The sequence below is a fragment of the Pongo abelii genome, chromosome 19 (assembly GCF_028885655.2).
Source record: "Pongo abelii isolate AG06213 chromosome 19, NHGRI_mPonAbe1-v2.0_pri, whole genome shotgun sequence".
Classification (NCBI taxonomy): Eukaryota; Metazoa; Chordata; class Mammalia; order Primates; family Hominidae; genus Pongo; species Pongo abelii.
In genome coordinates this window covers 54020659-54035942 of record NC_072004.2, presented here as the reverse complement: position 1 = coordinate 54035942, position 15284 = coordinate 54020659, and the positions used below count along the sequence as shown (strand labels likewise).

Sequence of the window (15284 nt, the reverse complement as noted above, 5' to 3'; positions counted from 1 at the left end):
GCAGTGGCTCACGTCTGTAATCCCAGTACTTTGGGAGGCTGAGGCAGGTGGATCATGAGGTCAGGAGTTTAAGACCAGCTTGATCAACATGGTGAAACCCTGTCTGTACTAAAAATACAAAAATTAGCTGGGCGTGGTGGCGCGTGCCTGTAGTCCCAGCTACTCAGGAGGCTGACGCAGGAGAATCGCTTGAACCTGGGAGGTGGAGGTTACAGTGAGCCGAGGTCATGCCATTGCACTCCAGCCTGGGTGACAGAGCGAGTCTCCATCTCAAAAAAGAGGGAAAAAAAGCAAAAGAAGAACTTCAACGTAGAATTTCGGAATAATGGGCCAGGTGCAGTGGCACATGCCTGTAATCCCAGCACTTTAGGAGGCTGAGGAGGGTGGATCACTTGAGGCCAGGAGTTTGAGACCAGCTGGAGCAACATGGCAAAACCCTTTCTCTACTAAACATACAACAATTAGCTGGGCATGGTGGTATGGGCCTGTAGTCCCAGCTATTTGGGAGGCTGAGGCAGGAGAATCGCTTGAACCCAGGAGGTGGAGGTTGCAGTGAGCTGAGATGGTCCCTGGATGACAAGAACAAGACTGTCTCCAAAAAGAAATTTTTTTTTTCAGAATAAGAAGCTTTTTTTTTTTTTTTTTTTTTTTTGAGATAAGGCCTTGCACTGTCACCCAGGCTGGGGTACAGTGGTATGATCACGGCTCTCTGCAGCCTTGACCTCCTGGGCTCAAGTGATCCTCCCAACTCAGCCTCCCAAGAATCTGAGAATACAGGTGTGCACCACTACACCTAGCTAAATTTTAAAAAGACATTTTGGAGAGGCGGTGTCTAACTATGTTTCCCAGGCTGGTCTCAACTCTTGGGCTCAAGCAATCCTCCCACACTGGCCTCCCAAAGGGCTGGATTACAGGAGTGAGCTTCTGCACCCAGACAAATAATAACCTTTGAAAGAATAAAATTCTATGCACGATGGTTATGGATGAATTTATTAAATGGCCCTGAGGTGCCTTTTATTTATTTATTTAATGTTTTGAGACAGGATCTCACTCTGTTGCCCAGGCAGGAATGCAGTGGTGTAATCATGATTCACTGCAGCCTCCACCTCCCCAGGCTCAGGTGATCCTCCCACCTTAGCCTCTTGAGCAGCTGGGACTATAGGCAACATGCCACTAGGCCTGGCTAATTTTTGTATTTTTGTAGAGATGGGGTTTTGATATGTTGCCCATGCTGGTCTCGAATTCTTGGGCTCAAGCAATTCAACTGCATGATTTTAAAAATACTAACAGCTTCAGCCGGGCGCAGTGGCTCATGCCTGTAATCCTAGCACTTTGGGAGGTCGAGGCGGGTGGACTGTCTGAGCTCAGGAGTTTGAGACCAGCCTGGGCAACACGGTGAAACCCCATCTCTACTAAAATACAAAAAAAAATTAGGTGGGCTTGGCGGTGTGTGCCTGTAATCCCAGCTACTTGGGAGGCTGAGACAGGAGAGTTGCTTGAACCCAGGAGGTGGAAGTTGCAGTGAGCCGAGATTGAGCCACTGTACTCCAGCCTGGGTGACAGAGCGAGACTCTGTCTCAAAAACAAAAACAAAAACAAAAAACTAACAGCTTCTATTTTTTGTTCTTTTTTTTTTTGAGACAGTTTTGCTCTGTCGCCTAGGCTGGAGTGCAGTGGCACGATTGTGGGTCACTGCAACTTCCACCTCCCTGGTTCAGGCAATTCTTGTGCTTCAGCCTCCTGAGTAGCTGCGCAGCACCATACCGGCTAATTTTTGTATTTTTAGTAGAGACGAGGATTTCACCAAGTTGGCCAGGCTGGTCTCCAATTCCTCACCTCAAGAGATCCGCCCGCCTCGGCCTCCCAAAGTGCTGGGATTACAGGCGTGGAGTCATCGCGCCCACCCAAACAGCTTCTAAAATGGGACATTTAGTAGTGATTACTCCTTGGTTGTTTGGAGATTGTGACACTGTTAAGTAAAAAGACCAGCCTTCTATTTAAGTGTCCTTTTCATACAGGAAAGATGAGAAGGTTGTTTCTCAGTAGCCACTATTTTTAGAATTTGAACTCTGGGAACACAATGATGGTTCTTCAAGGCAGCTAATCCCAGTCTCTTTTGTTCCAAGGAGGTTGAGGTGCACTCTTCTACAATTTCCCTATAAACCATACATAGCTTCAAGATGCCTTTAGTGTAGTAGGTCATACAAAGATAATTGAAAAATTGAGTCTCATTATGCCAAATCTCCTCTCTCAAAGAGGGTTTCTCCTAGAACTAGTTCTTTTAGGAAGTGAGATTGTCTTCTTGTAGAAATCTGGGCAAAGGAGGAACTAAAGGGTTGATATAAAAATCAAGTCGGGATTTGCCCTGGAATTAAAAATATCAAAATATTTAAAGCTCAGGACCTCTTCCATGTGCATCACATTAAAAAAACCTTTTTATTTGGAAATAATTTCAAGCTTACAGAAAAGTTGCAAAAACAAGAATAGCACAAAGAACATTTGCATATACCCTTTATTCAGATTCACCTAGTAACATCTGCTCAATTTGCTTTATTATTTGCATTCTCTCTCCCTCTCCCTCACCTCTCTCTCTCTAAAACCTAGCCTCAAATGTAACAGTATCACTTCTGCTACATTCCATCATTGAAGCAGTCATACAGTTCTGCCCAAGCTCAAGGGATGGGAAGTAATCTCCAGAAATATGTGTGTGTGCGCATATTTCTTTTACTTTCTTTTTTTCTTTTTCTTTTTTTTTTTTTTTGAGGCAGGGTCTTGCCCTGTCACCCAGGCTGGAGTGCAGTGGTGTGATCGCAGCTCACTGTGGCCTTGACTCCCAAGCTCAAGCAATCCTCTTACTTCAGCTGCCCAAGTAGCTGGGACCCACAGGCATGTGCCAACCTGCCTGGCTAATTTTTTAATTTTTTGTAGAGATAGAGTCTCACTATGTTACCCAGACTGGTCTTGAACTCCTGGGCTCAATCAATACTCCCGCCTTGGCCTCCCAAAGTGCTGGGATTACAGGTGGGAGCCACTGCTCCTGGCCCATGTTTCTGTATGTATATAGTCTTCAAATATATATGTGTGAAAAAATACATAGTTTGTCCCTGAACCATTTAAAAGTAAGTTCAATACATCACGACCACCTTTCCTTAAATAAACTCATTGTATACTAACTAAGAGCAGGTGTTCAAGTCAAAAGGCATTGTATTTGAGGAACCACACCTGAGGAGCGTTAGTACCCCTGGACCTGATCTAGATGATGAGATCCTAGACCTCAAGGCGGTTTTAGAAGAAGCGGTGTATGCATCTTACAAGTGGGAGGAATCTGAATTGTAAGCCGAGGGCAGACTGTGGCATGACAACATTTCTGGATATTATTTCGCCTCCCCTTAAACCTGGGCAGAACTTTGTGGCTACTTCAATGACTAAAATGCAGCAGAAGTGACACTGCATTACATCTGAGGCTAGGTCATAAGATACAGCTTGGCTGGGCGCGGTGGCTCATGCCTGTAATCCCAGCACTTTGGGAGGCCGAGGCCGGCAGATCACAAAGTCAAGAGATCAAGACCATCCTAGCCAACATGGTGAAACCCTGTCCCTGTCTCTACTAAAAATACAAAAATTAGCTGGGTGTGGTGGCACGCACCTGTAGTTCCAGCTACTCAGGAGGCTGAGGCAGGAGAATCGTTTGAACCCGGGAGGTGGAGGTTGCAGTGAGCCGAGATCGTGCCACTGCACTCCAGCCTGGCAACAGAGCGAGACTCCATCTCAAACAAAGAGATACAGCTTACCTGCCCACTACACCAGCCCCCTTCTCTCCCCTCCTCTCTTTTCAGGATGCTCACCTTTGGGAACCTAACCACAATGTTGTCAGGAAAGAGGAAGCACAGTGGGCTTAGCTATTTTTACGACAACTCCAGCTAAGGCCTTAGCTGACAACCAGCATCAACTGGCAGACATGAGTGAGAAAGCCTTCAGAGGATTCTAGTCCCTAGCTTTCAGGCCACTGCAACTGACACTAAATGGAGTACAAATTAGCTCTCCCCATTGAGCTTTGCTCATTGCAGTTTCATAAGCAAAATAAATGTTGTCATTGTTTTATGCTACTCAGTGTTTGGAATAATTTCTTATGAAGCAATGACAACCCAGAATCACAGTAGCACAGGTATACTCATGTAAGCAAAGTGATGCATACTGTGCTGGAACATGATTCTGATTACTAATTTAGCATTTCAGAAGAATAACTGATCAATAAGGACCAGGCACAGTGGCTTATGCCTGTAATCCCAGCACTTTGGGAGGCCAAAGAGGTAGGATCACTTGAACCAAGTTCAAGACCAGTCTGGGCAACGTGGTGAAGCCCTGTCTCTACAAAAAATAAACAAATTAGCCAGGTGTGGTGGTATGTGCCTGTGTTCCCAGCTACTCGGGAGGCTGAGGTGGGAGAATCACTTGAGCCTGGGAGGTCGAGGCTGCAATGAGCCGTGATTGCACCACTGCACTCCAGCCTGGGCAACAAAGTGAGACTCCATATTAAAAAAAAAAAAAAAAACAAAAAAAAACACATAAATGAGGGATGGAATATTGAGGATGGAGAAAATAGTGTTCCCCTACCAGGCTGTCTCTTTTGAGGGGACAACCACTAGAATGAAAGATCCTTATATTAGTGCTTGTACAATGCAAAATTGGGTGCAGCTAATAAATGCACACAGTGACCTATTAACTAGAATTTCACTTTGCCCACCTTTGTTTTCATTTCACTCAGACAAAAACTAGAAGATCTGGGGCAAGTTAGCACCCTTTTCCAGAAAGGTTGCCCATGAGGCTAGCACACTGTGAGCTACTATAATAGTTAGGGGAGAGTTTGTCTCAGTGGAGGAAATTTGAACCCTTTTTCCATGGGTTTTCTGGGGACAACTTTGTATCTACTGGCTGCTCCCTTAGATTTTTACATGAATTGATTTGTTTGTTAATATTATCTACTAATGTACACAAAAGTTTGGGCCCCAATAATCTCTGAGTGACAGCCAGGCTGAAGTTCATGCATAGGCAGAGATCTACTTTCTTTCTTTTTTTTTTTTTTTTCTTTCTTTTATAGAGATGAGTTTTCACCATGTTGGCCAGGCTGGTCTCAAACTCCTGACCTCAAGTGATCCACCTGCCTCAGCCTCCCAAAGTGCTGGGATAACTATAGATGTGAGCCACTGCACCCAGCCCCCAGAGGTCTACTTTTAACCCTTGATTATCATACTTTAACCAAACACATTCTTTTAGAACAAATTTTGAGGGTGCCCAGAACTTCCTGTCAAGTATTGCACATTGATAGCCCCCAAATTACAGTAAAACAGAAACCTGACAAAAACCAATAAAGCTCCTAAGATCTATCTACCTGAAAGCATTCGCCAACTGCTTATAATTCTTTCTTTCTTTCTTTTTTTAATTGAGACGGAGTCTCACTCTGTCACCCAGGCTGGAGTGCAGTGGCACGATCTCGGCTCACTGCAAACTCTACCTCCTGGGTTCACGCTATTCTCCTGCCTCAGCCTCCTGAGTAGCTGGGACTACAGGCGCCCACCACCACGCCCGCCTGGGCCTCCCAAAGTGCTGGGATTACAGGTGTGAGCCATTGCGCCCGGTCTTTTTTTTTTTTTAGACAGGGTCTGGCTCTGTTTCTGTCACCCAGGCTGGAGTGCAGTGGCACGATCTCAGCTCACTGCAACCTCCACCTCCCCGGTTCAAGCCATCCTCTCACCACAGTCTCCCAGGTAGCTGGGACTATAGGCACATGCCACCATGCCATCTTTTAAAAATCTTTTTGTAGAGATGGGTTTTTGCTATGTTGGCCAGGCTGGTCTCGAACTCCTGGGCTCAAGCAATCCTCCCACCTCAGCATCCCAAAGAGCTGGGATCACAGGTGGCACCATATCAAGCTAATTTTTAAACTTTTATTTCTTGTAGAGACTAGGTCTACCAATGTTGCCTAGGCTGGTCTCAAACCCCTGGCCACAAGTGATCCCCCCGACTCAGCATCCCAAATAGCTGGGATTACAAGCACGAGCCACTGCACCCATCTTGGTCTTACAGCTTTCAATACCATCAATCTCTAATGACTCCTCAACCTGTGTCTCCAGCCTGTACCTTTTCTAACTTCAAAGTTAGATATCTAACTCTCTATTTAACCTATCCACTTGGATGTCTAATAGACATCTCAAATGTAACATGTCCAAAGCTTTGCTTCTGATCTTGACCCACAAATCTCCTTCTCCTGTTGTATTCCTCATCTCAGTGAGTAGCAATTCTGAACTACTTAGGTCACTAAGTTTGGAGTCATCTTTAAATATTCTCTCATCCATCCCAATCTAATCCTGTTGGCTGTTCTTTCAAAATAGTATCTGGGATCTAACCTCTCACCGCCTAACCCTCACGCCTGGATTAATGCAGTCGCCCCCTAATTGGTCTGTGTTTTTGCCCTTTTGTCCCTTCTCCTCTCACTCCAGTCCACTTCCAACACAGCAGTCAGAGATATCTTTTTTAAATGGATGACAAGCCGGGCGTGGTGGCTCACGCCTGTAATCCCAGAACTTTTGGAGGCCGAGGCAGGTGGATCACCTGAGGTCAGGAGTTTGAGACCAGCCTGGCCAACATGGTGAAACCCCGTTTCTACTAAAAATACAAAAATTAGCCGGGCATGGTGGCGCATGCCTATAATCCCAGCTGCTCAGGAGGCTGAGGTGGGAAAATTGCTTGAACCTGGGAGGTGGAGGTTGCAGTGAGCCAAGATCACACTACTGCACTCCAGGCTCAGCAACAGAGCAAGACTCCATCTCAAAAAAAAAAAAAAGATGACAGATCTCTTCTCCATTCCAAAACCTGCGACAGCTTCTGATTTTACGAGCAAGAGCCAAAGTCTGTAAAGAGGATTTGATCCCATCCCCTTCTCTCACTGTTGCAGGCACACTTGGTTCCTTGCTGGCCCTTACAGCTGGCAGATGTGCTCTTGCCTCATTCCTTGGACAGTCTTCCCTTGGATATTCACAAAGTCTGCTTCATTATCTCCTTCCAATTTTGGCTTAAATATCACCCTTTTTGCTTCTCTCTGACCATTCTATTTTTATTTTTATATTTTACTTTTACTTATTTTTTTTTTGACAGGGTCTTGCTCTGTCATCCAGGCTGGAGTGCAGTGGTGTGATCATGGCCCACTGGAGCCTCCACCTCCTGGGCTCAGGCAATCCTCCCATCTCAGCCTCCCAAGCATCTGGGGGCACTACAGGCACATGCCACCATACCCAGCTAAATTTTTTTTTTTTTTAATTTTTTTGTAGAGACGGGCTCTTGCTATGTTTCCCAGGCTGGTCTCAAACTCCTGGACTCAAGCAATCCTCCCACCTTGGCCTCCCAAAGCGTTGGCATTACAAGTACGAGCCACTATGCCCAGCCCCATTCTAGTTTTAAATTATAATCTTCATCTCAGCACTTCTTGTCTCCTTCCTCTGCATTTTTTTTCTGTAGAACAACTGATGTACTATTATACTTACTTTGTCTCTTTTCCTACTAGAATATAAATTCCATGACAGCAGGAGCTTTTACTTTGCTCAATTCTGTATCTTCAGCGCCTAGAACAATGCTTGCCACAGAGTAGGCACAGTGGATTTGTTAGAGTAAATGAATGTCTGCTTTCTTATTTATCTTTCAAGATTCACATTCCCCAGGCTTCCTGCCCTCCTCCCACTCCTTCAATCTGGACTAATACCTCTCCCTACTCTAGGTTCCCATAACATCCTGTATTGTAGTACTTTCCAGAGATTTTTCTTTTTATTATTTCATTTTTTGAAGACAGAGTCTCACTCTGTCACCCAGGCTGGAGTGCACTGGCATGAGCATAGCTCACCGCAGCCTTAAATTCCTGGATTCAAGTGCTCTCCCCAATTTAGCCTCCCAAGTAGCTGGGACTGAAAGCACACACCACTACACCCAGCTAATTAAAATTTTTTTTTGTAGAGACAAGATCTTGCAGTGTTGCCCAGGCTGTTCTTGAACTCCTGACCTCAATCAATCCTCTTGCCTCAGCCTCCCAAAGTGCTAGGATTACATACAGGAGTTTAATTTCTGAGCCAGCCACTGTACCTAGCTAAGCAACTTAAAAACAAAAATCATCTTCGTATTCTTCAGGATTTAGCACACAAAAAGTGCTTTATGAATATTTAAATGAACTATTTGCAACATTTATACTCAATTGTTAGGGTAGTGGGAAGATGTTAAATAGGCATGAGTGAGGGGCTTGCCAACTTCCTCTTTCTTACATGAATTTCCTTCCTCTTTCTAAGAAACCCAGATTTGATTCTCTTTGCTTCCCTCCCACCAGAACACCAGTGACTAAACAGAGTTGTCAAAACACCTTTTTTTTTTTTTTTTTTTTTTTTTTTTTGAGGCAAGGTCTCACTCTGTTGCCCAGGCTTGAGTGCAATGACACAGTCATGGGTCACTGTAGCCTCTACCTTCTAGGCCCAAGTGATCCTCCCACCTCAGGTTCCTGAGTAGCTGAGACTACAGAGGTACACCACTGTGCCCAGCTAATTTTTAAGATTTTTTGAGATGGCTAGTAATTTAATTTTTATTTTTGTAGAGACAGTCTCCGTATGTTGCCCAAGCTGGTCTCAAACTCCTTGGCCCAAGCAATCCTCCTGCCTTGGCCTCCCAAAGTGCTGGGATTACACGCATGAAGCACCTTGCCTGGCCTGCCAAAACAATTTTAACCAAATGTTATTTTATAGCTTTCACATCCATTTGGAAGAAAATATTGGGATTTTTAAAGATGTTAATTGTTGGGTTAGTACCACCATGCAAAAAAGTTTTATCTTAACCTAGAATCATAAATCACATGGTACATTTCCTAGGTCCTTTTAAGACTCTAATGATTATCCCCATCCTCACTCCCACTGTAAAACTCTTAAAAGAGTTTTCAAATTATACCACAATTACTGACTATTAAATACCTATACGTAGGCAGGCCCATCTCTGTCTCAGAATTTTTTTGAGTATCAGGATGATAGTTATTGATCAAAAGGAGGCCTGGGGTCCAAAATGGAGGACAATTGGAAAAACAGCAGACCAGTATTTCAGCAAAAGGTGCAAAACAGAATGGAAGCACTGTACTAATAGGCAGTGGGCTGACTATGCATGGTGTCTCATCCCAGCACTTTGGGAGGCCTAGGCGGGAGAATTACTTGAGTCCAGGAGTTTGAGACCAGCCTGGGCAACAAAACAACACCTCATCTCTACAAAAAATTTAAAAATTAGCCAGGTGTGGTGGTGTGCACCTGTAGTTCCAGCTACTCTGGAGGCTCAGGCAGGAGGATTTCTTGAGCCCAGGATTTGAGGTTACAGTGAGTTATGATCACACCACTGCACTCCAGCCTGAGTGATAGAGACCCTGTCTCTTAAACAACAACAACAACTGGAAAAAGCCTGATTGAGTTTAAATCTCTCATCTACAAGATGAAGAAATCAAAGCCAAAGGTACACAGCTGGAGTTGGTATTTCTCAAATATATAAGAAAGCATATTAAAGTGATAAGCTGGACTTTAGGTGACTTGACAAAGTTATTATTATCTAAAAACTGAAGTAAGGTATATCCTATATGTTCAAAGTTGGAGTCCATATTATTCTATGCATTTTAATTGCTGATTAGAATTCAACTGATGTACTTATTCTCAAGCTTGTAGTTTGTATTTTGCTGAAAGAGACTGGCCTAAGTGTACAGTCCAGCTGCCACATGGGAAGAAGTAAAGAGATCAAGGAGAACTAAAAGGATGCTACTTGATTTTTTCAGGAGCTTAGGAAGAAAAAGCAGCCACTGGTGGTACTGTCCATAAGACCCTTCTAACCTTTGTAAACTATTAATTTGAAGGCGATACGAACATAACTTCATTGCAGTTGGAGTAGAGAAGGGCAAGACAGGAATATAACATAGGGTAAACTTTAATTCACACAATCAGTGAGTAGTTTGTTTGCCAAACATAGATTGTAGTAAAACAAAAAGAGAACCTCCAAGGTAGGTCTAAGTTAAAGGTCGTTATCTTAATGTTTTCTTTCCCAGTCATAGTTTTAATTTAGGAATCTTGTGTGTCTTAAACTCTTAGGGGATGGCTCCTGTTGAAATGTTGCCAATTTTAGGCACTTTTTATCTCAAACTCCTGGCCTCAACAATCCTCTTGTCTTGACCTCCCAAAGCACTGGAATTAAAGTTCAGGTGTGAGCTACTGTGACCAGCCAGCATTTTTAAAAGAATGATAAACAGAAAGGAGAAATTTCTTTAACTGCAGATTAGAGAATGACGTATTTTTAGTCATTCTTTCAATATTTTGGAAGTGATCTTTTACATTATATACTTGTGTACTGATGGAAAATGAGCATGTATTACTTGTACAAAAATAGCGTCGGGACAGGCGTGGTGGCTCACACCTATAATCCCAGCACTTTGGGAGACTAAGGCAGGCGGATCACTTGAGCCCAGGAATTTGAGACCAGCCTGGGCTCTCCACAGAAACTCTGTCTCTACAGAAAATAAAAAATTAGCCAGGTGTGGTGGCGCATGCCTGTAGTCCCAGCTACTTGGGAGGCTGAGGTGGGAGGATTGCTTGAGTCTGGCAGGTCAAGACTGCAGTGAGCTCTGATTGTGCCACTGCACTCCAGCTTGGGTGACAAAGCAAGACCCTGTCTCCAAAAAAAAAAAAAAAAAAAAAAAGCTTCAAGTGCTTTAGTGTACATAAAAATACAGTACACGTGACCACATCCTCATATTGTTTCACTGTGAGGTAACAAGTCCATAATACTGAAAAATCAATTCTCTTAATGTATAGTCACACTTCATAGAGTGTTGGTCTCACGTTGTAGCAATGAAGTTATACATAAATTAGGTGCTTTTCCACTTCTATTGTATTGACCTCCCTCTCTCTAGCTTACCTAAGATTCTTTGGCAAGTACTAAAATGACTGTCCTATTCTTATGTCATTTCTCTGTGAGTACAAACTGGGGAAAACACTTTTCATTTATGTTGCCCAACTGGAAGTAGAAATTATATGCCAATCTCCTGTGCTTTAAATCTTTATATGGATAACCCTTTTGCAGGCATGTAATTATAGTTAAAGCAATGGTTTCCTAAGTACAATTGAGTACTTAAAAGTGAGGTGGCTGGCCAACTCTTCAATGGATTAAGTTAAATATAATAAAATTGAACAAACTAAATGATTAATAGAATTCCTTTCAGCATGACAAGTAGACTTCAGACTTTCTACGTTATTAAAGTACTGCATCAATTTTAAGTTATTAGACTTAGATACTGCATCAATTTTAAGTTTTAGAGGGATGTTTAACATTTGACTGCCTGCTACTGTGTAATAGAAACCAAAATGCAGGTTTTAATCTGGGTTTAACATTTAAAATTCCCGTCAGACATAACTATCTGCTTCACTGGCTACAATAATATGCTTAATTTAACTCAGACAAAGGAGAAATAGTATTTCTTAATCTGCTATCTCAACTCACAAGTTTTAGAAGTGCTTAATCCATGGAGTGGAAATTTTTATGGCCTTACGGGATGCCAGGCCTGAAACTTAAAGAGGAAATATTAAAAGTTCATGTTGGTACTGCTGTAAATCTTACTTTACAATAAGTTCATACAGTCATGCACTACAGTCGTGTTTCAGTCAAAGGAGAACCATATATATGATGGTGGTCATGTAAGATTACACTGTTTTTTAAACTGTGACTTTTCTATGTTTAGATACACAAATACCATTGTTAAAATTACCTACTGTAGGCCAGGCTTGGTGGCTCATGCCTCTAATCCCAGCATTTTGGGAGGCCGAGGTGGGTGGATCACCTGAGGTCAGGAGTTCGAGACCAGCCTGGCCAACATGGTGAAACCCCGTCTCTACTAAAAATACAAAAATTAGCCGGGCAGGGTGGTGTGCGCCTATAATCCCAGCTACCCAGGAGGCTGAGGCAGGAGAATTGCTGGAACCTGGGAGGCCGAGGCTGCAGTGAACCGAGATTGCACCACTGCATTCCAGCCTGGGCGACAGAGCAAGACTCCGTCTCAAAAAAAAAAAAAAAATAAATAAATAAAAAATTACCTACAGTATTCAGTACAGTAACATGCTATACAGGTTTGTAGCCTAGGAGCAATAGGCCTAGGTGTGCTGCAGGATATACCATTTAGGTTTGTGTAAGTAATCTATGATATTTGCACCACAACAATGTATCTCTTAGAATGCACCCCATCGGAAAAATGACACATGAGGTCATATTCTATTCATTCCTGAGTATTTTGTAAATCATTTACCATCTCATGAAAGCAGCTAAGCTGCAACTCTAGTCCTGTCTTTCAAGTGGGGCAAGTGGCACAAAGAGATATATTAATTTGCTCCCAACTCCACTGCAAATCAAGTGGGTAGATAAACACCCAAGCCTATCCCTTGTATAGCAAGGCTATCTGTAGGTACTGACTGTTTAGGACAGTAATAATGCGTAGTATATGTTGCAATTGAACTCTTGAGGGTTTTTTTCCCTTACAGCTGGGCCCTTTCATAAGATTCACTTCCCATTAATTATGATAATCTAACTTGGAACTCGCACTCTGCAGGCTGAAGATGACTGAGGTGTTTTGCCTGATGTCTCTCTATACCGAACTAATGACCTGGAAATTAAAGGCTTTGAAATGTATTACCAACCCCCTGATTCATGGCCTTTCAGTAATGCAGCTAATCTGAGGTCTTAAAATTAACCGCCTCACAGTGAACTGGAAAGGGCAGCGCTGTGACTAATGCCATGCTGCTGATCTGGTTTGCCAGGAAAGGTGAGTAGAAAAACAGGGAACATTGGTGGGGCGCGGTGGCTCACGCCTGTAATCCCAGCACTTTGGGAGGTCGAGGCGGGAGGATCATCTGAGGTTGGGAGTTCGAGAACAGCCTGACCAACATGGAGAAATGCTGTCTCTACTGAAAATACAAAATTAGCCAGGCATGGTGGCGCATGCCTGTAATCCCAACTACTCGGGAGGCTGAGGCAGGAGAGTCGCTTGAACCAGAGAGGCGGAGGTTGTGGTGAGTCGAGATCGCGCCATTGCACTCCAGCCTGGGCAACAGGGGTGAAACTCCGTCTCAAAAAAAAAAAAAAAAAAAGAAAAACACAGAATATCACCTTCTTTCTCTAGGAGGGTATATTAGAATCTTTGGTTTTAGGAACTAATAACCTTTCCCTGGCCCTAAATTACCTAACCGGCACCTTGGGTCCAATCTAATCCACATGGTTACTTTTTCAATATTGCTTCCTCTTCCAGAAGCCTTATTCCGTGACTTTTAGGTTGAAGACGCAAACTAGAGTTGAAAATCAAGGAACTAAATAATAATTCCACTGTACATATACACCCCATTTGGTTTCTCCATTTATGGTTTCCTATAGGTTGTGTTCACCTTTTGGCTCTCGTGAATAATGCTGCTATAAACACGGGGGCACAAATAGCTGTTCACATCCCTGCTTTTCATTCTTTGGGAAATGGAGAGGTGGAATGGGAGAGTCAGACACATGCTGCCACACCATGAACCTGGAAGGCACGATGCCAAGTGAAATAAGCCAGTCACAAAAGAGAGTCTGCAGAGTTCCACTCAGAGGAAATACTTAAGAGTAGTGAAATTGATAGTAGGACAGGGGTTGCCACGGACCAGTGGGAGGGGGATTGGGGAGTTACCGTTTAATAGGCACAGAGTTTCACTTTTGCAAGATGAAAAACGGTGGGAAATGGGACGTGGGAATGGATGCAAAACGATGTCAATGTTCTTAATGCCACTGAACTCACTTAGAAATTGCGAAAATGGTATATTTTGTTACGTATATTTTACCACAGATTAAAACGACTCCACGCTAAGCCTTGTAGCCCTCATGTTTCTTGGGGAGAAACTCTGGGAGAGAGGATAAGCCTTTCGCACAGCGCTTTCCAGAGAATGTGTACAAGAGGCATGCTCAGGAGGAGAGGGTGGGCCGGGCGGGCGAGATGACCCGAGAAGGCAGATCCACTTGGTTAACAAGGTCCACTTTCCTCAGGGATCTCCCGCTAGGTGTGAGCATTCTTTTGTCACAGGAAAGCCTTGAGATTCTCCTTTCCTTTCACAACGCCCTCCCAGTCAAAGACGTCCCTAACGTTGGGAGCTCCCTGCCTACCCACTCCTTTCTCCTCTGAGCCATATGCCGCATCCCTCAGAACCCCGTTCCCTAAGATTCTGCGGTCTTCCATGTTAGGTCCCGGCAACTGCCACACTAACCATCAGCTGCTCGGACCCCACCCGCCGAACGCCAGAACAAGTGGGCGCGGGGGCGGGGGGTCGTCCTCAAGCGCCCCGGAAGTCACCACCCCCCGTCGCCAGCGGAGGCGCCCGGGCGGGGCGCGCGGCTGTGATTGGCGGGAAGATGGGACGATGCGTTACGTGCGGAGATGTAACCGCTCCTGCGCGCGGTTAGCTTGGGGAGGGGCGGAGCGTGCGGCCCTGGGCGGCCGTTACCCGGAACAGTGTCTGGCCTCGGGTCCCGTAACCCTCGGCGGAGCTGGCGGGAGGGAGCGGGGGTGGGAAGAGGGCGTGAGGAGGGAAGGGGAGGGAGGAGAGAGAAGGGCGGAGTAGGAGGGAGGGGAGGGGAAGGGGGCAGGGCGGAAGAGTGTCACGTGATCCGGCATGGAGGCGGTGGCGGCGACCGGGAGGAGCCGCCGGGGCAGAAGCCGCACTTGTTAGTGTGGGGGGAGGTGGGGGCGGGGGACGCCGACACCGTCACCGTCACCCAGGGACGCCGAGGAGAAGGCGGGAGGGGGGTGGGGGTGAGATCAGGCTCCGACCCCCGGCCGAGGGGATGAGGGGAGCATGGGTGCCAAGGAGTCACGGATCGGATTCCTCAGCTACGAGGAGGCGCTGAGGAGAGGTGAGGGGGGAGGGGTCTGGGCGAGCTGCCTGGGAGGCCCGCGACGGGCAGCCTGGAGGGTGGGTGACCGGGAAGGAGAGGGGAGGTTGAGGGCGTGGGGCGCCTGAGGCGGAAGGGAAAGGCGGCCGGCCTTGGGGAGTATAGTGGGGGAGAGAGGTCGGGTGGGGAGCAGCGTTTGGGAATTAGGGCCGTTTGGAAAGGGGCTTGTCCTGAGAGAGGGGGATCGGCGCTGGCAGGGCAGTGCCCGTGCTCGCTGGTGGCGTTGTGATCCTGGATGTGTCCAGGGAAGTCCTCTCCCCGTTTTCTTGGGCGGCTCC

At 45.3% G+C, this 15284-nt stretch overlaps 1 protein-coding gene across 2 annotated transcripts in view; it reads left to right on the top strand.

Moving 5' to 3' along the window:
• The first annotated feature begins 14676 nt into the window (after positions 1–14676).
• Positions 14677–15284, top strand: part of USP32 (ubiquitin specific peptidase 32) — a 212039-nt gene continuing 211431 nt past the window's right edge. For both annotated transcript variants that reach the window (XM_054536994.2, XM_063718751.1), the window contains exon 1: positions 14677–14967. In XM_054536994.2, coding sequence (XP_054392969.2) covers positions 14910–14967 — 58 coding nt within the window. In that variant the 5' untranslated portion in view covers positions 14677–14909. The remainder of the gene's footprint in view (positions 14968–15284) is intronic.